This window comes from Corvus cornix, chromosome 10 (assembly GCF_000738735.6).
Source record: "Corvus cornix cornix isolate S_Up_H32 chromosome 10, ASM73873v5, whole genome shotgun sequence".
NCBI lineage: Eukaryota > Metazoa > Chordata > Aves > Passeriformes > Corvidae > Corvus > Corvus cornix.
Window position 1 is genome coordinate 13,794,260 of NC_046340.1, and position 23,868 is coordinate 13,818,127.

A 23,868-nucleotide genomic window follows, 5' to 3' on the forward strand; every position below is an offset into this window, starting at 1 on the left:
AGCGCGGGCGCCGAGGAGCGGGCCGGGCTTACCGCCGGCTTCGCCCGTCCCCGCGCAGGCGGCAGAGGACGAATCGCTTGCTATCGTTCAGCGCCTGCGGGGGCCGGCGAGGCCGCGAGTACCCCCGGAGCTTCAGCGGGGATGCGGGGCAGCGCTCAGCAGCCGTGTGGCTCTGCAGTCTGTGGGCACAGGGATGGACACCTGTCCTGTGAGGAAGGGCTGAGGGAATTGGGATTGTTCAGCCTGGAAAAGAGAAGGCTTTGGGGTAACCTAATTGCGGCCTTCCAGAACTTGAGGGGAACTTACAGGAAAGATGGGGCAAAACTATTTACAAGAGCATGTAGTGGCGGACAAGGAGAGATTGGGTTCAAATTGAAAGAGAGTAGGTTTAGATTAGATACAGAAGGAAGAAATTTTTCCCTGTGAGGGTGGTGAGGCACTGGAACAAAAGCTGTGGCTGCCCCTCCCTGGAAGTATTCAGGGTTGGATGGGCTCTGAGCAACCTGGTCTGGTGGAAGGTGTCCCTGCCCGTGGCAGGGAGTGGAACGAGATGATCTCTAAGGTCCCTTCCCACCCAAACCATTTCATGACTCATATATTTCACTGACAACACATAGTTACTGCTGTGCTGCAAGTGCTTTGCATCTTGCTGTGTTTCAGAAGTTTAGTATGTAAATAAGAAGCTGATGTTACAATGTGAAAGTGGCCCCATTAGCTATTCTAATAAAACACTTCTGTATCTCAGATTGAAATAAGATTGTTTATAATAATTTTGTTTGTTTTTTGTTTGTTTCAGGAAATTCATTGCTAGGCTTCCAGATAAGGGTAAGAAGATTTCTGATTTTGCTGAAAAGCTGAAGCTTGCCATTTTCCAAGAGGAAGAACTTGCCAGGACAGCTGAGTTGTTATCTGCTGTCAGGTTGGAGTTTCAGGCAAAACAGGAGGAGATTAGTACAAACAAACAGGAAGTTGTCCTAAATGAGGACACAGTGAACAGTGCAGATTCCTCAGTCTTTAATGAAAACTCTAATATTAAAGATATTTCTGATGTTTCTCCTGAAAGGCAGGAGGCAGAATGTATTGAGGAAGATGCCACAAATACAGCTTCGGAAAATCAAAGGACTCAGAGGAAGAATGATAAAGTAAAGACTGTTACAAAGGATCAGAATTGTTTTTGTGAAGTTGTCTCCAAGCCAGCCACGAGCAGTCATCTGAACAATGATCAGCAGGTCTCTCAGAGCAATACTGAGGATGATACAGAAAGTACAGCTGCTTTGGACAGTAGTAAAGATGCCTTGGTTGATGCCTTTCAAAGAGTTACAATTGCAGATGGGGAAAACAGTGAAAAAATATTGGAAAAAGAGCAGGATGTGGCAAAACATAAATGCAATGTATTTGGAAGCCAGCATCCCAAGACACCACATTATATTGAAGTTCTAGAGGCTAGAGCTAAGAATCCAGTCATAAAAAAACCCAAATTTAAAACAAATGTGTAAGTATTATGAAATAGAAAAACCTTTTGTGAGATACTTGATGTGCATAAAATTGGAAATGGTACAGAACAAGCATGATGGCTTTATGTTCTAGTGATGATTAAAGAGATTTAAAGTCTCAGGACACCCGAGGTTCATATGTTGGCTCTTTAGTTTTAAATGCCACAGAATCGCAGTACTGAGCAGTGGTCTCATTCTGCCCATTAAAACAATTGTCATGAATCTTCACAGAATTTCATAGCTTAAGATGCAAAACTACTAAACAATTGGCAAAAATTTTGGATCAGTTCTAAAACATGTAGAACTTTAATAGCTGGCAGCCTTTTGCTTTTTCTACACTTTTAGGAAAATTACAGTTCACATTGTTCTGGTAGCAGTAGCAGTTTGTACCTTGTGTGACCCCCAAAGCGTTGCTACTTCAGTTTGCTAATAAATCAGCAAACCAGCTTGGTTCAGTGTCAGGAGGAGCTTGTGATATTGTCTCTCTGCAGAGAAATAGTTCTAGTTTTTCTGAGTGCTGCTTACTTTTTATTTGTCTGTGTTTTTGTAGTACTTCAGATTTATTTTCCACTCTTACGTGTTAAAAGTAAGTTTTGGAACTGGAGTTGTTCAACCTTGTGATGCAAACTTGGGTCACAACTTAGGTGTTTCATGTCTCCCAGATTATCAGGAGAGCAGAGTGGATCATCTCATGGTTCCTCATCCAGTCAATCACCTGGGGGATTTGGCTCTCTAGTTCCTCCAGAAGAAAGACGACTCAGAGATAAGAAACATTTGGATGACATCACAGCAGCTCGACTGCCACCACTTCACCACTCCCCCGCTAAGCTGTTATCCATAGAGGAATCCATAGCAATTCAGATACAGCAAAAAGAAGCTTATGAGGTATGAATTTACAGTTTGGTCTGAAAATTATATAATCAGGATCACTCCTAGAAAAGAAAACATAAAGGGATCTTTTCATGATGGTGAATTGAGATGGGCAGACTTTGAGGAAAGGCACTTTGTCTTGTATTTGATTCTTTTAATGATATAATTAAAGAATGTATTATTGGCCTCTGAAAGTATTAGTTCTACATTAAACAAAATCTGTGTGTGTTGATATGCTGAACTTACTGCACTTTCTTCACTCTTCATTAAAGAGTTTTTGTCCCTTGCATAAATGAAGGGCCTAGCAGTATTTGTTATGTTAAAATATGCAAGTATCTACATTTGCCTTTATTTCTGCTGTGTCTGAAGAATCCAAGTTCTGAGGTTCTTCAAAATCTCTTGTAATGGATTTTGACTTTCCAGGTAGTGTCAGGCTAATGTTTAAATTAGACACTATTGTAGAAGTGTTCTGTTAAAACTGACACTAGTGTATCATGGGTGGGGGCAGCTACAGGGGGAATTTCAACTCTTACTAAAAAGAATCAAATATTAATAGTATAATTATGTGTAAGTGTGAAAAGAAACCTGAAATTTCTTTGCTAGTTACTAAAACTTTTAATTAAGCCCGCTTTGGAATTACTGGTAGTATGATGTCCAGTTTATACTTTAGTATATTAGTTTATTCATGAAAATGACAAATGAACACTTTTTTTAACCTGTGTCCTTTTTTTCCTTACATAGGAAATGCAAGCCAAGCTTGCAGCACAGAAGCTTGCAGAGAGACTGAATATAAAAATGCTCAGGTTTGAACCAGAGGGGGAGGCCTCAATGCAGTACAGAGAAGTGAGAGATGAAGATTATTTTTCAGCAGAAGACTGAATACATGAAAGGGTATCTGAGGATGAGCCATGTGACTGATCTTTATGCAGTACTTCTTAAAACCCAAACCCGAATATTGAGAATGCTTGATCTAGTCAGTTTTTTCTTAAAATTTTCACATGACAGCTCCAGGAAGGGTTCAGTGTAGACATAATAAATATACATGTGACATATATTTATCAGTCTTATTTGGGGACTGTTCTTTGAGCACTTGGGGCAGCCAGTCCTTGTGGAACGCCCCACAGTTCTCAGCTTTAATAAAGTGAGCTCTTTAATACACTTTTACAGGCTATGATGGGTCAGCTACAAGAGAAGGTTTCTTCTGTGCAGTAATGCGATTGCAAAGGGCTTTGGCACAAAACGTGTCCATAAAGTAAGCTGAGGTGCCTGTGAACTGTTCACGTGTATGAAAGCTCTTGTCTTGTATAAATGTGAGATACTTCTTTTACCTATTTAATATTACCTTGCTTTTACCATATGGTGAAAATACCTGCTCAGAAATTTACAATAAATACCTGATCTTTAGGCTGTAAAGTAGCTTCTTACCACATGAGAACTTGTTTCTGAGCCTGCACCTTAAAATAACACTTGCTGCCCTTATGTTGTAAATAGGGAAGAATTTAAAGTTATTTTGTAACTCAAATTCCATTTGGGCTTTAAGGGACTGCTGTTTGATTTGGTTATTATGGCAAAGCACATCGAGAGATCAAGTTAATCTGAAGACTTTACTATTTTTATTAAAGATTTTCATGTTTTTCCTTATTTTTGTACACTGCTTTCATACTTTGGAGTACTATTTTTTCATAGTCCAGTACTGTAAATTAAGAGATCCACCCTCTGGTTTTCTTGGAGAAAGTGTTCTGTGTATTTTTAAGTTTTGGCTGTTAACTTGAAGACAAAAAGCAACCTTCCTTACAAGACCATGAATAATAGTATGAATTTGGAAAGATAAGGAACACACCTGGCCAAGTATCTCACAATGATATTTCACTGTGGGCTAGGATTTTCCAAGCCTAGTTTGAATTCAGTTCTTAAAAACAAACCTCAGAGATTCCTTGTATAGCCTGGCAACACCTGTTTTGCAAGATGTTGCCACAGCTGTCCCTGGTTGTGTACATGTTCCTGCAGGAATGATGTCTTTGGAAACCAAGGCTTCTCCAGCTGCAAGTCATTTAAAAAGCTGCACGGGATGAAAATGGGGGAGGAAGCTCTCTGCCACTTCTTGAGTGCATATAGCACTTTCCTAGCAGGCAGTAACTCTTTCCCAAATGCTCCACAAGCTCTCCTGGGCAGTCCCTGTGGCACAGTCCATACTCTGGCCCTGCAGTTGGACAGGTGGAACTGCTGCTAAGCTAATTGTGATATTTTTTGACTAGGTCATCTCTTGCTCTTTCCTGTACCCTTTCCTCTTGCAGCTTTCTTGTTCTCATTGTTCATTGGCTTCTCATCAGCTCTTCCCTTTTCCGTATTAGGTTTACTTGCTGTCACTAAACCAAATCCATATTCTGCCTCCCTGTACCCCCATTCCCTTTCATATGACACATTGCTCTGTGTGTGTGTGTGTGTCTAACTCCTGCCCTGTGTCATGCATCCTCCTGCCACTGCTATCTTATCTTGCTCTCTGGAGCTCCATCTAAATACCAGCTGTACACCTGGCACTCTCTTACGTGCCTCAGTCCCTTGAATATCTCAGAGACCTCAACATCTTTGTGTCTTTGCCATGACAGCTCTCCTGAGGCTTTTCCTTATTTCCTGTTTTGGTTTCAGACTCTGCAGATGTTTGTCATTTCCAGGCCTTCTCACTTTTCCACCTTCTTTTCATACTTGGGGATTTTTTACCTCCTCTCTTGTCCATGCTCCTTCTTCATCCTCCCAGCTTCTCACCATCACTTGCCTTTGTCAGCACAATTCTTTGGCTTGTTTTCAGCCATTCACATTCATCCCTCAGCATCCATGCTGACAACCCAGTTGATCTCAGTTGATTCTATTTCTGTTCAGTGTGTGGCTCTGACTCACAGGCCAGAGGAGTGATCTCCTCTCGTGGATGCAGCTCATCTCTCAGATCAATGCTTTCCATGCTACCACCTGCTTGTCCAGCTGCATCTCGTCACCAGCCCTCCCATTATTGCAGTCTGTGCTGCTCAAGGACAAGCAGCCTCAGAATTGTATTGCCTTTCCCTTTGCTGTTTCATGAAACATAAATTACCACTTCCAGGCTGTTTGCATCTCTTCCCCTGGTTAGGATCATTGCCCTTATCCTTACTGACTCTGCTGTCACACTTCTGTAAGATGCTGTGTGTGTTTTCTCCATGCTGGCTTTTCTGTGCTAAAGGCTTACACAAAGCTTCACAGTTAGGGATTTGTTTTCTAGAGTACTTAAATTTACCTCTACCTAGGCTTCTGCTGACCACACACTTTTGCTAACTAAACCAACTCTTTCCTTGTGCTATTAACACATACTTTTGCTCTCTAAACTTTGTAAAGCAGAGGCAGTTTTCTTGATCTTTATTTTGATAGCATTCAACGTGTTGGGCCTTTGCCAAAATAATCCCTAAAATGGGTAAATTTCACCTTTAAGAGGAGATAAGGTGGGGTGGAAATCACTGTGGTAACAGGTGAAATGCATTATGTGTTTGTTAAACAATTAGCAGCTGTTCAGTGCAGTTTTGGGGAGTTCTTGTGGAGGAGATTCTTGTGTGAATACAAAACCAAGTTAAAGGTATGAATTTTAAGTTATTTAAAAGTTTGTGAAATCTAGAAGCTTTCGTGGGGGCTGTTGCTTCTGAGCACAGGTATGCACTTTGAATTAGGATTCTGTGGATGATAAGAAAGCAAAGTCAGGTTTAAAAAGAATCCTATGTTAAGGTGGATGTGCAATCCAGGAGTTTGTGAAAGGTTAGAGTACAAGAGGATCACGAAAGGATTTGTTAGATAATAAAAGGATTAATCATTAAATAGTATAGTTATACTGAAAAAGTTTCTGATTGAGGTTGGTGTTGCTGTTGTGTATTTCACTGTTCCCCAGTTCCAGATCATTTCAAAATGTATATTGAGAGTTGAGGAGCTTGGTCTCTGTTCTGAGAATGGACTGTTATATTGGAATGGGCTGTTAACACAGTAAAAATAAAGAATGGGTAATATATTTTTGAAGTTGCTCGTGTGAATAATGTTTTGTTTTGACCATGTAAAATTTAGAGGAAAATTGGATCTCTTTTGCTTCAGTGCTTCACAAGGAAAACACGGAGATGGAGCTAGGAAACAATGGCTATATTGGGTAAGAAAACTAGGAATGCAAATGGTGAGAAAAGACCTGTGAGACCTAAAGCTGGCCAATCTTGCAGGTCTGAGAGATGGCACAGAGACAGAGCTTAAATGTGTCCTGTGAGTCAGAGAGCTATAGTATGTGAGGCAGAGATCTGTGCAGCACCAGCTGTAGTCCCTTGATTTCTGCATTGCTGAAAGTACCTGATGCCCAAACTGCACAGAAGAAAAGCCCTGTAACAGATTTTCTGTGCAGCAGCTTTAACTTTTCCTGAGGGAGAGAACATACAATCTGGTTTGCCAGCTATGGTGATAACATCATCTAGAGGATTTAGCCACCTAAAAATTTATGCTAAGTACTTAGGAACTATTTGAAAGAAGAAAAGCCTAAATGCTGCTGTACTCCAATTATTTTTGTCAGACTTTAAGAATAACTAAGAGTACAAAAGACACAAAAGCCTTTCCTGTATTTCAGAGTTAGTAGTTTTCTGTCTGATGGTTTGTGGACTACTAAGGGCCACGTGATCAGAAAAAAGTCAGTGACAGTAAGCTGTGAGCTCCTGTGTGGAGGAAATGGGACTGGCAAATGGAGAGAATGTGTAAACTGTGGCTCTGTGCTGTGGAATTTCTGAATCTGTCACAGGGATACAGTATCAGGAGTCGGGGAAAACCATACCCAGGTGCTACTGATTGATGAATCAAAAGCTGAGTGGGAAGCCACGGCAAAAGCTGGTCATGGTCCATGAGCAGCCCCAGGCAATAGTTTCGGGGTTTCTGTGTGGAACTCGCAGACACACCACAAGCTGGCAGCCTTTAGCAGCCTCCCGGAGGTCAGTCCTAAGCAGCCCGAATTGGAGGTGTGGATGTGGCTGCTGGTTTGTTTCTTTGCGCGGCTCCATTGCAGGGCCAGCTCTCTGGATCCAGGAGCCTGGAACCTCAGTCATGTGCCATGCTGGGTTTTGCCAGTGAAAATTATCTGTAGTAGGACCCAGTTCAGAACATTTCTGGCATAGTTTGGGTGGTGTCTGGCTCATTCTCTGCCTATAGCAAATTAGTGCCTGCAAGGAACGTCCTTGGGCCAGGGGGATTGCAACCAGCCTTTTACCACAAATGAAAATGAAAGGCATAAAGAGGACAAGCTGAGAGAGTCCTGTGTTGGAAGAAAGTGTGCCCTACCCTGCGGACTCTACTGTAGGAAAAGGTAGCTTTTCTCAGCTTTCCCAGTCCTGCTTCTTTTTCAGAGCAGTATAAGAAAGAAGCATAATTTCTCCAAACTATTTTGTAAGCGCAAATTTTTCAGGGTATAGGTGTTGCATGTTGTGGCCTTGTATTTTCCCTTAGTTTGTGGTTTACAGGTTTTTTCGCAAATTCACTGCTTTTAGGGTGGTATGTGTGGAGATGACCATTGAGATTTCCTGGTCTCCTAATGTTTGGGTTTAGGTTGTGAACTCCCACGTTCTGGGAGGGAAAGGGAAGTAGAAAACACAGCTGTGTGAAAACATTTATTTTGTTGTGGTATTTTTTTCTTTTTCAGTCAGCTAATGATTGTGTTTTATTCTCGTTCTCTGCAGTGCTAGGTCACTGCTGCCACTGTTGTGGGCAAACGTTAGCTGACTGCAGCCCAAACATTTTACAATCACACTCACTTTTCATGGGATATGAATGCACAACTGCATTTGACTCCTTTGTAAATCCATGCTGTAATTATTATTATGTATGCAAAGCTTTAGAAGCATTTAGTCATCTCTTGTTTAAAGCAACTGTTCTGATCATTTGGTTATTAAGCTTTTACTACATTGCCCCTTGATTTGGTGAAGCATGAAAGCTTCACTGTAATACTGAATTGAAGTCAAAGTTGGATTCCTCTAGGAACATTTATTTGCAAGTGCTGTTGAACTGGGATATCGGCTCTGTGTTTTGTTTAATCTGTGTGCAAGGGAATTTGTGAATAAGAGCTGTGAACCAGTTACTGGATGTGAGGAGACACAAATGAGCACAGTGAAATGTGTGTGGGAAGCAAATTGATTTTCAACTTGCTAGAATCATTGAGCTAAGCGTTTCACTTCTAATCACCTAAACATGAGTGTATGTGTCCTCCAGCAGTAAGTTTAAGAGATTTCTTGACAGGAAAATTTGTAAGAATTTGTATTGACACCCTCATTGCTTTTCTTTCAGGTTTGATATTGGGGACCGTAATTGTGTCATGCATGAATTGGCAGATCTCCACTGAAATCATGACTGATATGAGTGGAGCCATAATGCTTAATGAACATATTCCTATTTCCTCCCTCTCTCCACACAGCTGGTATTAATGTACTTGCTTATTAGATCAAGACAGTGATATAATGTGGCAAGTGGTTGCAGTCCAAGGTTTGCCAAGTCTCCGAAGCTGAGCACTTGACAGGAGATACTCTTTGTACACTTGTGAATAGAAATTTCAGTTGTAACATTTCTGTATTTTTTCCTTTTTTTTTTTCCCTGAAAAATGTTTTCTCACTTGTTACTTGATTGCAGTAACATATACATTAAATTTACTCAGCGAGTAGTCAGACAGTGGTGGGAGTACTGCAGCTCTGGCTGTAACAGCACGAGATCTCCTGCACCCATCTCTGAATTGAAGCTGTCATCTACACTGCCCAACCTGTGCTGCACTGGGCACAAATACTGTGACAAAGCTTGCCCTGCAGAATCACAACTGAATCTGGAGGTGCAATGACACCATTTGTAGGAGATCTTAGGGAGAATGACTCTCTGCAAGGCTGAATGCTCAGCTATTAGGGCTTTGCCTGGTAGGTGGATACACCTTCCCAAACTGACAGTGTAGGGAGAGTAAATTACATAGTCAATGAGCGTTACATTTCCAAGTTATTTAGGCACTTTTCCATTGAAGTTGCAAGGTGCCTGTCTCTTACAGATCAATGAGAACTAAAATTCCTCACCAACAGAGGAACCTGGTGTTAGTACCTGGGTGCTAACTTGAAAACATGAAATAGCATTGGCACTCTTCTTCAGCCATCTTATGGCTCTACGTCCACTTATATTGAATTAATGTTTATTTTCTTCTGTTTTCTTACAAATCTTTGAAAATGAATCTTCCAGAATTTGCCTACAACAAAATGAACCCCCTGATTTTGGGTAACAGATAACCTAGCTCATGTTATATATATATATATATATATATATATATATAAAACCTGGCTATTATTTGTATTTGAATGTATGAAACCTTCAGCGACTGTGATAAGCTCTTTCTGTTTAAGTCACTGTTACGAGTGGTCTGTGTTGTCTCCTGGTTACTATAAAAGTCTTGATGTAATTCTGGTTTCCAGAGTTACAGATCCATCAATTCCATTTGTAATTATGTGTGAAATTACTTTGTCATTGACTTTCCCCCTGCTTTTTCCTTATGGGAAAAAAAAACAAAACCCAACCCAAGCCACACGGATTCACAAAACTTTTCTTATATGTAATAATATTTTCTTTACTGACACAGTTTTTTTCATATTGATTAGAAGTTCCTATTCCTTGGTTTCACATGTCTTTCTCAGAACTGCTTTAAGTTGGCATTGTACTGATTATAGTACTGCTTAAATGATAGCTGATGATAAATATTATCCTTGCACAGACATTGGGCATCTTCATGTGTCATGTCTGCAGACCAGTTTTTTTGCCTGCACGGCAGATTTTTGTGGCTGTGAGCCAGGAATTTTAATGAAAGAAAACATCAAAGATGCAGAAGAAATGAGAATATTAGTCAAGGAAGATACACAGTGATGCTCTCTGATAACCCCTAGTAATTGACATTAGAACTATGTGGGAGCAACTTAAATAAACATCTGGACACTGAGTTTAGACATTTCCAGTGACAAAACCCAGACAGATCTTCTGGACTTGCAATAATAAATATTTCAGTGCAGTCCACATGAATCAACTTAGAATTCTGTTTTCAATTATTCTAGTTTTATAAATATATCATAGTTAATTATTCAGGGATACAGTTTCTTTTGAAGATTAAGGAATTTGATGTTTGCTTCATTCACGTAAAGTTCCATTTTTTATTTGTATCAAACTTACTTCTGTTTGTACAAAAACAATAGTGCAAGCTTGCCAGAAGCCATTAAAGTAGAATGCAACTGAACTTTTCCTGGGGTGGAAGGGCCTTTTCTGAAATTCCTGGCAGTGCACTGTACTTCATTCCAGTTATGATAACACTTAAATTGTGCTGAAAAGAAAATGATAAATAATAATTTTTAAAAGTTATTCTTAATATTTGAAAGATGCTTTCTTTATCTTTTTTACTTTTGGTAATGTGATAGTGCTAAGAATGTGGTATCCCTTACAAACAGTGAAGAGATATTTTTATCCACCGAAGTATTTTAAAAAGGTAGCAATGAAGCGACAAGACTGAATGAAATACTGTTTGTAGTCCAGATCTGATCCTGGTATTACAACTGTGATGAGTCAATGGCTAGCAAAAGCATGTTCAGTTTTTGGTTTTTCTCTATATTCCTTAGAGAAGCCTCTACTGTGGGCTATAATTGCAAAACCACTTACTTTGGGAGGAGTGAATCATGTCTCTGAGGTTGAACAGTTATTTCCACATATTATTAAAACTACTCCATTCATTGCAGTGAAAAAAAAAAATTATAATTTTGAGATGATCTGTACCTTTGTTGCTGGGTGCCCTGGACAAAATGAAGAATTCTTCTGTAGCGTGTTCAGGATTTAGTAATCTTCAATTTCCACTTTCAGTTTAATTTATGCTTCCCCACAGCCCAGCCTGTCAACATCAGCACATTTCTGCAGTTTCCTACCCTGGCTGTCACTAGCAGGAGCACAAGTGTAAGCTGGCTGCCAACATTATTGAGTCACTGGCTGAGTTGTGCTATACCACTGGATTAAGAAAGTTTTAGGGGACTACTGTGCTAGTATGAACTACAGGTCATCATCCCTTTCAGAGGTGGGAGAGGCAGACATGTTGAGTACAATTCAGAAAGTCTCTCTTGTGCTAGCTGACAAAGTTGTTCCTGTGTCAGACTGGGCTCGTGTGGCAGTTCAGGTTAGAAGGGACCTGAGGAGAGCTCCTGGCCAGGCTCCTGCACAAAGCAGTCAGTTCTGAGGCCAGATGATATTGCTCAGGGCCTTAATCCAGACTGGTTTTGGAAACCTCCAAGGATGGAGACCATGCAATCTCTCAGGATAATCTGTTCCCAAGTATGACTGTCCTCCTGTGAGGCTGGGAACAAAGCCTCTCTTGTTTCAGTTTATGCCTGGCTCTCTCTTTTGATGATGACCGTATAGGTACTGGAGAAAGCTGTTCAATCGCCTTGAGGTCTCCCCTTCTCCAAGCTGAACAGGTACACTGCTGGCTCAAGCAGCTTGCTCTTTACGAAGACCCTCAGAGCCCTTTCAGCAGGGCTACTCCACAGCTTGTCATTTCTGGGCAAATCATAGGCATGTTAGAAAGTTGTAGGCTGACAAGTGTATTGTATTTGGTTCTGTTACAGCTCTCCCAAATTAATAAAATATGTTTTCTGCTTTCATATTTTGGAAACAAAAAAAGTAACCTAGACTCAGATCAGGGTAGCCATGCTATCCGAAACTTCACTGTTAATTAAAACAAGGCAATTTGTGCTATGTAACCCTTTCTACACACTATAAACGTGATGGATAAGGAAGCACAGTGAAAGCCATAAATCAACCTTGAGTTTGATAATCTAATAAGAGCATGTCTTTGGCAGTTTCACCTCTTGCTCGTTGATCTATAGCTTAGTAGTTAATTTTCCTTAATTTTATCCTTGTATTTATTAGAATACCTAATTCTTTATTGCTAAAACTATGCACCGGAAATTTGTAGTGTTATAGTTCAGAAAGTGCAAACTACTCATTGTTACAGGAACACAGAGGAGGAAGACAAATTATTTAGAGGTTTATAACTCAGAGAGGTGCACTTGAGGAAGGACAGGGAATAAAGTGGAATGGATAAATCTAAGGGGAAAATGTAGGTTGTGAATATTAAGCAGATCTTGTAACAGAGGAATTATCTGTTGAATGATCTCCCATGGGAAAGTGTTCAGTTCTCATCTGCAGGTGCTCACAGAGCACTGACTGCAGAGAACAGCTCTACACTGAAGGGGTAAATGGATAATTGTGATGTGGGGATGTGCTGCTGCTGTGTGTGTGCTGCCCATGCCATGACTGCAGCATTCCCCTCTTACAGGGCAGCCACTCTTTGCAGTTGTATTCATAGTTAAAACCTGAGGGTGTGGTTTGGACATCCTAACTCTCCTGGAATTTAAGGGAGATTGCTCATCAGATCTTGAATCTGAAATACACTGACTAAGAGGGTTTGAAAACATCTTTTGGTATTTTTATTGACAGCCTTGCCTGATCCTGTATCTGTTCCCATTGCTTGAGGAATACAGTTGGCCTGTTTGTAGCTTCTGACTAACAGCTTAACTCCAACTCTAACACAATTTTCTGTGGATCTATGATGTTCTGTCAAGCTGATATCATCATGTAATTAAATATCTAGTTTTGTCATGATACTTTAATTAAATATCAGACCTCCTTACGGAGCTTCAGAAGACGGGAAGCACACAAAGTGGGAGTTGCGCCCTGCAAGTCACCCCGGACTGGGGCTGTGGAGAGGACCCCAGCTCGGGGATTGTCTGTGCGGGGCGGCACAGCCCGGGGTGACGGGAACCGGAGCGGCGGCCGGGCTGGCGGCGGGTCCGGGGCTGCTCCACGCGGGAGGAGATGGCGTGGCCTCCCCCTGAGCTGCGAGGAGAAGTTCGGTGAGAGCTGAGGAAAAACTTTAAATGGGCCATAGCCTGGAGATATTGTACTCTCCCTGGCTGACAGCCTGGGCCTGGAGCGCAGCCAGGGAGGGCGGAATGGGGCCCTGGGGGTCTGCAGATATGAACAAAATAAATAACCCCGCGCAGCACCTCTTGCGCGCCCGAGCGGCCACGCGGAGCCGGCAGCGCCCTCCTCTGCGCGGCCTCCTGAGGGCACCGCGCAGCCACGTCTGCTTTCTATTATTAAAAGAGGGAAATGAAGGGGGGGAGGGGGAAGGACCCGCAATGTAAACACTCTTACAATTGCTGCGGAAACTGGATATAACCAGGTTATTCAAAGGGAAAAAAAAAATAAAGCCGTCTGTACATGCCAAGTTTGCCTTCACATCTGTTAATTGTAAGGGGACGATGAAAAAAAAAAAGAGAAGAAGAAATCGTGTTTTAGAGCCTAGTTCGGCAAAGGCCGTGAATGTGTACTCTCGAAAAGAGGGTTAAATCTGCTCGTGTTCCATGAAGTCCTCACACATGCCGGTGGCCGTGGAAATACACCGTGTTTTCCTGGGCTGTGCGGCGGGAGCAGCGCCGGCCCGGCCTCCATGGCCTGGGGTTCCACAGCCGAGCGCTGAGGGCGTCCGGCCCACCCTTGGCCGGGAAAGCGTTATTGTTGTATTGTCAGCACTGTGTTGCTATTATCCTGTCAGCAATGTACGGTAAGAAGAAATGAGCCCTGTTTTGAAAAATTTAAAGGACAGAAAATGCCAGTGTTGTTGCTACTATTGCATTTTAGGAGTGTATTGTCTTACTATAACATTATTACGTTACTGTTATATCATCCACACCATGACATTTCTGAGTTCAGCACAGTATTTTTAACAACAAATAGTAAATCGTTTATCTCAGAAAATCTTTAGTTGAGTTTAGCATGGAGACACGTTTAAACGTCAAGACAAATCTGGTTTAGGCTCTGCATGCTCACATGTGGGCCTATCTTTGGTGGCCTATCTTAGAGAGCCACGATCCACTTCTTACTGAAATTCTGATTTCAGTAGGAAAATTTAAAAAGTCAGAATCGTTAGTTCAAACTGCAGTGTTCTGGTTTCTTGACTGTTACTTGAAAATGTCATCCCATTAGAACCACAATGGTGTCAATGCCCATTATTTTGCTGGGAACATTAAAATATTCAGTAGGGTTTGGGGGCAGTTTTGTTTGTTTTGTTGTTGTTGCTTTTTTCTTTAACACTCTATCACCTGAATCAATCATACATGAAAATCTTGGGTTCAGTTGTATAAGCTGAGTTTCTATGCCTGAAATCTGGGACATCAGCCCTAAAGGTAAATTATTTTTAAAATTCTGTCACTTATAAAGAATCCAATGCTTCCTATGTTTACAAATAAATAAATAAATCAGCCAGTTCCCATGATTTTCTGTTTGGAAATTGGCTTAATTTTTACTGTTTAGAATTGTTAATAGTGAAAATAAATAGAGCAGAGGAAGAAAGCATATTCTGTGCCTGCTCAAATGAACTCTTAAGATATTTTGGTTTTCTAAGTGGTCTTTTAATTTTAAACAACATCCTATTCTTCTACAAAGATTCCTTTCATTACGTTGTTTAGATGTTTTTCTAAAAGGATTTTTTTTGCTAAACTTTATTTGTCAGTAGAATAATAATTAAAATGTAAATAAATGAATACTCAATAACTGGAAAACCTTGCACACACACACCAAAAATGGTTTAAATAACATCCTGTAAAAAGTAGTCTTTACTGCATTATTGAACTGTTAAAGTTTTAAGATACAAAGCCATTATCAAATTATGACACTATCCTCCTTTCTAACATCTTTAAAGGTACATATTTTATAAGTAAGTTTACATACATATATGACACTTGGAAGCATTTGAACAAGATGCATTAATGTAATCTTTCAATGAGGTTTTGTGCATATTGCCTTGCAGAGTACTTGGGGAGCATGAGTATTTTCGAAGATATCTGTGACATCTGTTCTTAATATTCTAACATCTTTCTTCCGTGTATGTTTGATAGACAACATATTTTTGGCAGTCTTTGTTATTAGGATTGCCAAAATGTTGATATTGAGTGCCTTGGTTTTCCGTGAGTGCAAGCCAGAGTGAGCCTTTTCAGAGGCTCATCTCTGGAACCAAGTTTTTTCTAGAAAGTCATGTGTTTCAACATTCTTTTTAGGTAATCAGAAATAGATTTGTAATAGAATAAGGAAATTATTTCTGTTCAGGAACAGTTGTTCGAATATGTTCTGCTCCGTCATCTTTATTTCTGATCTGTGTATTTTTAAACATAACAGTGTGTTAGAATTCCGTCCAAGTACCAGGCCATGGGATTTTGCTTCTGTAGATCCTTAACTCTCCTAAATGCCCATTGTAAATGCATTGATATGAGTGTATAAATGGCATTTAATTGAGGGATTTTCTGAGACTGAGATGTAACAGTGTTGAGCACTGTGCTGTGCAGTTTTTAGAGCTCTGAATACAGCATGAAAGGCACAGCCATGAGTTAAGTGCCAGGGCTTCTTATAAAATACGTGAGAAGCCCCCTCTGAAAGATCCGTGTAAAGTCCAGGTCACACCAGAAAGCAGAAAGAGAAACAGTAAGGGGTACTCTGGATTAGCAATCTGACAGGAAATAAGGTTCCTGGGTATTTCTTTTCAGAAGTTAAGTGACTTTCATTTCTCTGAAATCACACCATCAAATGATTAGGTGCCTGTAGAATTCAGCTGGGATTAAATCCTCTTATTGCAGAGCCTGTTCCCTTCTGTTTGTTGAATGTCTCAGAAAAATTCATTAGCCAGGGGCCTGCAAACTGCTCTCTACTGGTGTAAGTTTATGTCCTCAGGGAAAGCTGTTACCCAGTTTAGCAAACCTCAGGGAAAGGGAGAACATGGGTTTAAACCTATCTGATGTGTTGAAGAGAAAGATTAGTTTCCAGTTGCTCTTCAAAGCATTATTTTGGTGAAGAAGCAGTATAACTCAACTTTTCCTACTCTAGGAAGACAGACAAGGCTGCTGCTACTTTTTCTGAGGAGGCCAGTGTGAGAAATAGGAATGTATTCTGGATTAGACATGAGTGATGACTACATGAATCCTGCTGGTAAGTGCTGAACTGTATAGTCCTCCCATGTGGCATGTCAGAATGTATGTAGAAGCCAAGCTTTAGGTTTGAAGAAAAATTCAAGGTGATAACTGAGGCATAGATCCTTCCCTTAGAGAACAGTCAGGAGAGGGTTTCCAATCCTGTCCTGCAGTTTTTAACCTATGTGTGATTTTCAAAGCAGAACCTAAGTGGGAGCTGTGTGTGTATCAGCTTTATCAATTGGACCTACTCACCTAAAAATGTTGGAACTTAGTCCTGTGTCCAAAAATTAGTGATGGAGATATTTTATACAACAGATACACGAGCCAAAGGTCTCCTGTTTACATCTGTTTCAGAATCTGTAGAAAACAACTGTGAAAAACTCTTGCAGACACTGAAATCCTGGCTCTGTCAAGGTCATGGGGGCATTTCATAACAACTTAGATCAAATCTTGTAATGTGATATTTAATTTTGACTGTGAAGGTTTCGCTTATAGAAATATTGTGTTGCTCTATGTTACAAATATTTATTTGCCAAATTAGTTTTTATTTATAATCCTGTAAATTCAATGTAACATCAGTGATGAGAACATTGCCCCAGAAGTGGAGAAACAAGTGCCCACTCAATCATTATCACCCTGACTCACTCCAACTTTATTAGAAGGTTATGTTGTTTCTTCCCCCACGCCCCCCAAACTGCTGTTACCCAAACTGAGATAGACACACCTTTCCTGCTGTAGAATGAAATCCTTAGACATGAGACCTGTAGTAATGGTTATTGTTCTATGGCTCTATGGATGGCTATGAATTCTTTGTTCAGCATGGGGAAAGAACGTGCTTTTTAATGCACAAGATACCAGCAAAAATTTTTCTTGAATTGCTTGAATAGTGTCACTGCCATGTGTCACTGTGACAACAGACACACACATCAGAAAGTATTTCTGACTTGGTTTTTTTTGTGTACAATTCTCATAGTTGTGATATTTTTTATTCCTGCCATAGTTTAGCTAAATGTTTTGTTTCCCATAGGAAACAAATGATACTACATTTTCAATATTACTTTTGGAGCACGGTTTCTTAAATCCAGTGTTTTGTACTATGTGGATTTTGGCTTCAGCTGCCACAATTTGAGGCGTTTATGTGCAGTCAGTATGAACTAGAAGTGCATCCTGATACACCTGATCCTGTGTGTCAATCTGAGCTTTCAGATTTGCAGCTGTAAGAACAAGTCTGCAGCATTTATGTAAGGGATAAAGCCATCTCCTGAAGGCCCCTTTTATCTCCTCCCTGACGTTTCCTATAATATATCCATTACTCACTGACCTTAAATGAAGCAAGTGAATATTGATACAAGATAATAAATATGCAAGCAGGCATGAAATGCGTCTGAAAAGCAGAAGAGCAAACAACAAATAAGGGCCAAAGGAGGCTCATCCCTTTGCAAAGATGTGCAATTTGGCTTTCTCTCAGTAGATGTCAGCAGCACTACAAACTTGCCCAGTTCACTGCTTCGAGAGCCCTTCTGTTTACAATTTTTATTAGTTCACAATTTCAGATTTGCAAAGGAATATCCCATCTAAACCAGTGGAAACTATTGCCCTCCAAAGTGGGTTCAGAGACTTCTGTTCATCATCTTAGAATAATATTGTATTCTCAGTAATGCATTTTTTTCACAGAGAACTTAGAAGGGGCTTATTGCTACATTTTTAGAATTTTCTGAACATTTACCTCACATTTGCCCTCCAGGCAAATGTGAAGTAATATAAGATGTCTAATATTTTGCTTCTTTCTGTGAAGTAAATCAAAACCGTGGGAATGTTTTCATATAATTTGATTTACTCCTGTCTCCTACAATACATCTTCAACTCTGTTCAATTAACTCTCTGCCTGCTATAAGAAAAGGGTGCAATTGTATTTTGACTGAAAGCAATGGCAAGTGTTCTGTTGGATCTGCTGGGAGTTGTCAGCCCCAGAGGAGTTCACAACCACAAAGGAAGGATGTGGAAGGAAGTTTCTTGTGTGTAGAATTTTGTGTGTGTTTGGCAGGGAGAAAAAGGGTTGTTTATTTCAGTGTGTAAGGAACATTCATTTTGCTGCATATTATAAAATAAACAGAAATATTTCAAAATCACCATGTACATGAAATGGGGACAAGAAGATAAACAATCCAGTGTTTATTTGGTTAGAAATGAAGAAACTTCATTATCTTCTGATTCTCACAGGAGGGGTCTTTTCCTTCATCTGATCTCCTGCAGGAATCTTTAAAATTTTTTTGGTTTACTGGGTACTTGTCAAGTGTGGCAGAGTTGTACTTTAGGAAGTTAAGATCATACTCTGAGACAGAATCAGCCCAGAAAGCAGCATTGACCACTTTTCCACATGTCTGTCACCATCTTACTTGCAAGAGCACCAAAATGAGCAGCCCTAAGAATAAGATGCCAGTTCAGCCCCAAGCAGTGCTGGGGACATTTTGTGTGGCATTTTCTTGTCTGTAGGAAAATAGGCTGTGACTGTTTTATCTTGACTGCAGGGCGTGCCTACACATGTTGTAGCCAGCTAGACCTGGCCAACTCCAGGGCCAAATTTCTCTAACCAGAGATGTTTATTTCCACACCTCCACCACCCCTCCCCAAATCTGGAGGGGAATTAGGTGGAATGATTTTAACCTGGTGAAGGGAGATAAAGAGCTGTGCTCCCCAACCTGTGTTGACTACTGTCAACAACACTGTGCAATTATCACACTCTTGGCAACATTGTAATTTATTTTCCATGCTTCAGAACCTTTTCCATGTCTTCAGAACCTTTTCATTTCCTGTGTCACAAGCAACTTTACTGTGTGTTGCTTCAATCTATAGGTTGGGGGCCGCTAGTATGTTGTACTATTTCTTTTATATTTGTTCCCCAAATTCTTTATCCTTCCCTGTGATCTGTTCCTTTTGGTGTTCTTTCCTTTAATGACCTGTCCCACTTCACAATCATCTGTTCCTGACCTTTTCAAGTGGGCTTTGATCATTTCCTGCTTGTCAGTTTACCCATTCTGTATCAATCCTTTTCTTAACTGCACTTTTTTCATGACTCCACTGGAGTGGGCTGGGAGATGCTCTCTGGCAGACCAGCACTGCCAAAGGAATAATTACTAGTTCTAGGGATGGATCCAAAACACAGGGGAGCCAGCCCCCCACATGAGCCCATTGATGTCTGGATCTCAGCTTGGGTAGATGAAGGAGACAAGGAGAAGCAGTTTGCCAAACTGAACATGAGGTACATGGCTCCAGGGTGATGAGGCAGCAGCAATGCAAAGCAAATTTTCCCTCAAGGCATCTGTTAGCAGCAATTTGGGAACTAAACCAAATGACCCCAGTGTAATGCTGCTCTGCTCTCTCCATTGTTCTGGGGTTCTTTCTTACTTGCATAGCCAGCAGGAGCAAGCTGGTGGCTTTGGCTCTCTCTCTGACTCCTTTGGCTCTCCTTGCTGAATGGATCTGTTTCTGCCTTTGTTGTTCAGCTGTTCAGCAAGTCTCTTTCTTAGGTTTTGGCTTGCTCTACAGGGTATGAAGTAGGGAATGCTGAAGCTGCTGCTTTGCAGACATTAGATTTGGAGGGTCAGTCTTTGCCACTTCAGACTGAAACTGGAAGAAAGAAAAATCGTGTCTAGTGTCTGCATGAATGTTGTGCAAAAATGTCTTCCTAGCCCTTACTGGGGTTACTGTATTGTTAATTATGTTCTGAATTTGCATCCGAGAATATCAGCGGGTCATGAGCTAAACACATACCTGTGGGAAGTTAGGCAAGAATTGTCTCTATGTTACAGGGATTGAAATCAAGGTGCAAAAATAATACGAGTTAGCTCAGAGTTTATACAAAGGCTCAAGCAATTTGGCAGCAGAGTGACAGGAAATCTCCCCATCTTCAGATGGGGATAATAATGACAGAGCCAGAAGTACTAAAAAAAGTGTAGTGCCAAACACTGGGTTAGTTTTCATTGTCTTCATGTAGGTCTCCTAGGAAACTTCTAAGAAACGAACTTTTGCAAAGAGATTGGGCATACAGCGATACTGCTGGGTATTTTGGGATTGTAAATAATTGGTGTTTAAATCATAGAGTAAAAAAATGAATGTTCCTAACTTCATACATGCTGCAGCATGAAAGAAGAGATGCTGACTTAGTTTAACATCATTCTTGTGACAACTTTTTCAAGTCATGATTGCTTCACTGGTGGACTGGTTTAGTTGAAAAGGGAGGTGGTGGCAGGTCTGAGTTTTCATTTAAATATGACTTGACTGGAAGAGCCAGCATAATTTTTTATTAATACTAACAGTGCTAAACATAACATTAAAGCAAGGTTTAACTGTTATACAGTTGTATACCTATTGTGAAAAATAAGACCTTTCTGCATGTGCACAATTTCCTGACACTGATTTTGAGGCCTTATGTGCATATCAACAATAATGGACCAATCCAGCCAAAATTTGCTTCCACAGCTGCTGGTCTTAGGAAGTTCCCTGGGCCTCCTGTGCTCTGCAGCTGTGGAGGCTATTCCCTGCTCTGAACCAAAGAATCTCCCCTCTCCTGTGACTGCAAATGCTGAATGAGACATCCTGTAACACCCTGTTCAGAGGGGCAGAGCTGACAGCTGAAGGTCATCCTTGGCATTTTAGTCTTTGTAGATAATGACAGCTGGTGCATAGCCACGAGCAAGGAACCCCTTAGTCCTAAAATAGGGAAAGAGATTTTGGGGGAATTATTATAAAAGTTCATTGCCCAAAGGTCTTAGGGCTGGTTCTGCTCCAGAGAGAGTAAGGAGGAGAGATTTTTAAGTAGCAGTTTAAAGAAAAAGTTATCCGGCATATTAGAGTATTGCAGCATCTTAGGTGAGTGTAAAGGGCCCATTTCTGCACATACAGTAAGAACAAAGCCAGGAGAACTGCTATGTGAAGTGTTTCTTAGAGAGCCACGCAAAGCTTGCCTACTTTCATTCAGCTATAAAACTGTCGGTTGCAATTTTCTCATGAATTCCTTAATTTGCACCTTTGAAATGTTGAAGCCCACTTACAGTTTTGCAAGTGAAACTTAATGGTTTCAAGTGAGTTTCAATTCGAGCTTTTGACGTTCTTGTTTGAACCTGAAACTCAAAGTGAAATTTAGGAGTCACAAAAGCACATATAGAATATAGACAAATTGCAGGAAAAATTCACAAGAACCTGAGCAAACCAAACTTGCAAAATTTCCCATAGCTCAGGCTCTATCTGTTTTTGAAAATTATCTTAGTCTCCTCTTTGTTATGTGGCTGTGGAGGCTCTAAAGGTAGAGAGACTGTGATGGTGGAAGCTGTCAGGAGCAGCACTGTCAAAGAACTGCAGCGTCTTTCCATGGTCAAGTGCTTCCTCACATGGAGACAACAATTCATCCAAATCCAAGTTTGTCTTCAGATTTCATACATGTATTAGAAAGGCAAGAACAGTTTAAGCTCTGTGGATAATGTGTAACTGAAGCTAAAGAGACATGGTTTGAAGCCTGTTTTGAAGCAGGGAAGTTTTAGTAACTGATCTGCCGTAAATGGGCAATTAAAAAGAGCTAGGTGGTGGAAAACCAGATTAATTATGACGTTTTATCTAATTTCCAGCCCTGCAGCACTTTTGGTTGGAAAACAGACAGTAACCATGCTTTGTTACTGCATTAAGTAAATAAAACAAACCCAGAATGCTGTGGTAGCTTCTTGATCTGTAAAGTATACAAAGCTGAAACCAACACATGCAAAAATGATCACAAGAAGAGTGAGTGCAAGCTGAAAGGTTGGTGATACTAGCTCTCTGCAATGCACACAGCTAACAGATCTCAGCACTGAGAACTCAGCTGACCTCTGGGGAATTGATAGGAAGTCCTGGCTCTGCTTGAGTCAATGGGAATTTTGCTGTGGACTTCAGGGAACTTCACAGAGTAGTCGTTGTTGGGCAATATATTGTTCCTGACTCTTAAAACCTTGCAAAATCTCATAGTTGGGCAAATAGGCATTTTTAAGTGCTCTGGATCTTCTGTCTAGCACAAATGGGAAATTAAAGGCAACCCATGTTAACTAAATCTGGCTAGGCTCCTGGTAGTGATAGGCTATCTTACCCATGGAAATGAAATACAGAATGTAGAAGTGCTGTAACTGGAAGTGGTCTTGTGTTATTCATTCTTTTTATTTGTATGTTCTGTCACCTTCCTTTGCCTGTGCTTTCACCTTAACTGCTTCAGTGCACACAGGCTTTGGCAGTACATGGAGGAAGGACTATCTTGTTTGGTCTTTAGGCATTAAGGTCCACATCTTAGCTCCCATGTGGGCCTCAAGTGGTAGTTGTGATAATTGATATTCAGTTATATTACTCAGATAATTTAAAGTCTGTTAAGTAAACTGGTATCTCTGAATGTAACATTAGTAACAGGGAAATGCTGTGTTCAGCAAGCAAATAAGGATTAATTTTAGGGCCCTGTTCCTGGATGTCCTTAGATGTGTGTCACCATCCCTACAGAAGATACAATAATTTTTCTCTCTTAAGAATATCCTTTTGTCAGCTTTGAATGCGTAGGCTGCCAATGTTGTTACAAAAATTTTTATTCTTTTCATTCTGTTTGTTGAGTTCTTCCTGCTAAGTCAGCCAAAAATTTATTTTCACTGTATGTGAAAGGTCTGACTGTTTTCAGTAGATTATGTTTGGGGGAAGGTAAAATTTAATTTATTGACCACTTAAAAGCTGTGCATTCATAACCAAAATGGCTGGGGTTCCTTGTGTCTCCTTCCCTTGTGTCTCTTATCTCTGCAAAGCTTTGGTACAAGGATGAGATCTAGAGTCCTTTGGAGGACTTAAAAATAGAAAAGGAACATACGGTGTTTATTTCATTTAAGTAAGTCTACCTAAATAAATGTACAGATGAAATGGCAAAAGGCTGGCAATAAAATGGCATGAAGCCTGAGGTATGTATTTCTTGTATAGTGTGTTGGTAGGGGCCCTAAAAGAGGTCCCTGTGTTCTTTTACAGCCAAAGCTGTAGGTAAGTCGGAACTTAGGACTAAACTAACAGCATTAGTACCTTCCAGTTATATGTTCCTGTGGTGGGAAGGGCCTTTCTGAGGAAAAAACAACACTTCATTTAACAAGAGTTTGAAAATCACTTCAGCAAAACACAGCATTCTTAAGGTGATGTGCCAGGGTGAATTGACCTTATAAGGTCCATGTAAGGAAATATAATGGTATTATTTCCTAATATTTTTAACTGTAGCTTTTTCCTATAGAAGCTCCAAAAAGTTTTAACATCTGTAGAGGAAGCAGCTGGGATCTTGGATGTAGGGACAGTTTGCTACACTAGTCAATAGATACCCAAATTAAGATGCCACATCAAGAACCTTTCCCTTCAGGAAAAAACAAACAAAATAAAATGTGAGATTTATTTCTGTAGTGCCTCACCTGGAAAAACTCTCT

General features: G+C 40.5%; 1 protein-coding gene and 1 long non-coding RNA gene across 2 annotated transcripts in view; both read left to right on the top strand.

Annotated features, from left to right (window-relative positions):
• Positions 1-6,392, top strand: part of LOC104683831 (myocardial zonula adherens protein) — a 54,339-nt gene extending 47,947 nt beyond the window's left edge. Inside the window, exons 13-15 of the mRNA XM_039557729.1 lie at positions 797-1,492; positions 2,156-2,378; positions 3,105-6,392. Coding sequence (XP_039413663.1) covers positions 797-1,492; positions 2,156-2,378; positions 3,105-3,242 — 1,057 coding nt within the window. The 3' untranslated portion in view covers positions 3,243-6,392. The remainder of the gene's footprint in view (positions 1-796; positions 1,493-2,155; positions 2,379-3,104) is intronic.
• Positions 6,393-7,712: 1,320 nt separating this feature from the next.
• The window catches only part of LOC120410541, a 130,112-nt gene continuing 113,956 nt past the window's right edge, over positions 7,713-23,868 (top strand). The window contains exons 1-2 of the long non-coding RNA XR_005602788.1: positions 7,713-13,300; positions 16,326-16,427. This is a non-coding gene — a long non-coding RNA (uncharacterized LOC120410541). The remainder of the gene's footprint in view (positions 13,301-16,325; positions 16,428-23,868) is intronic.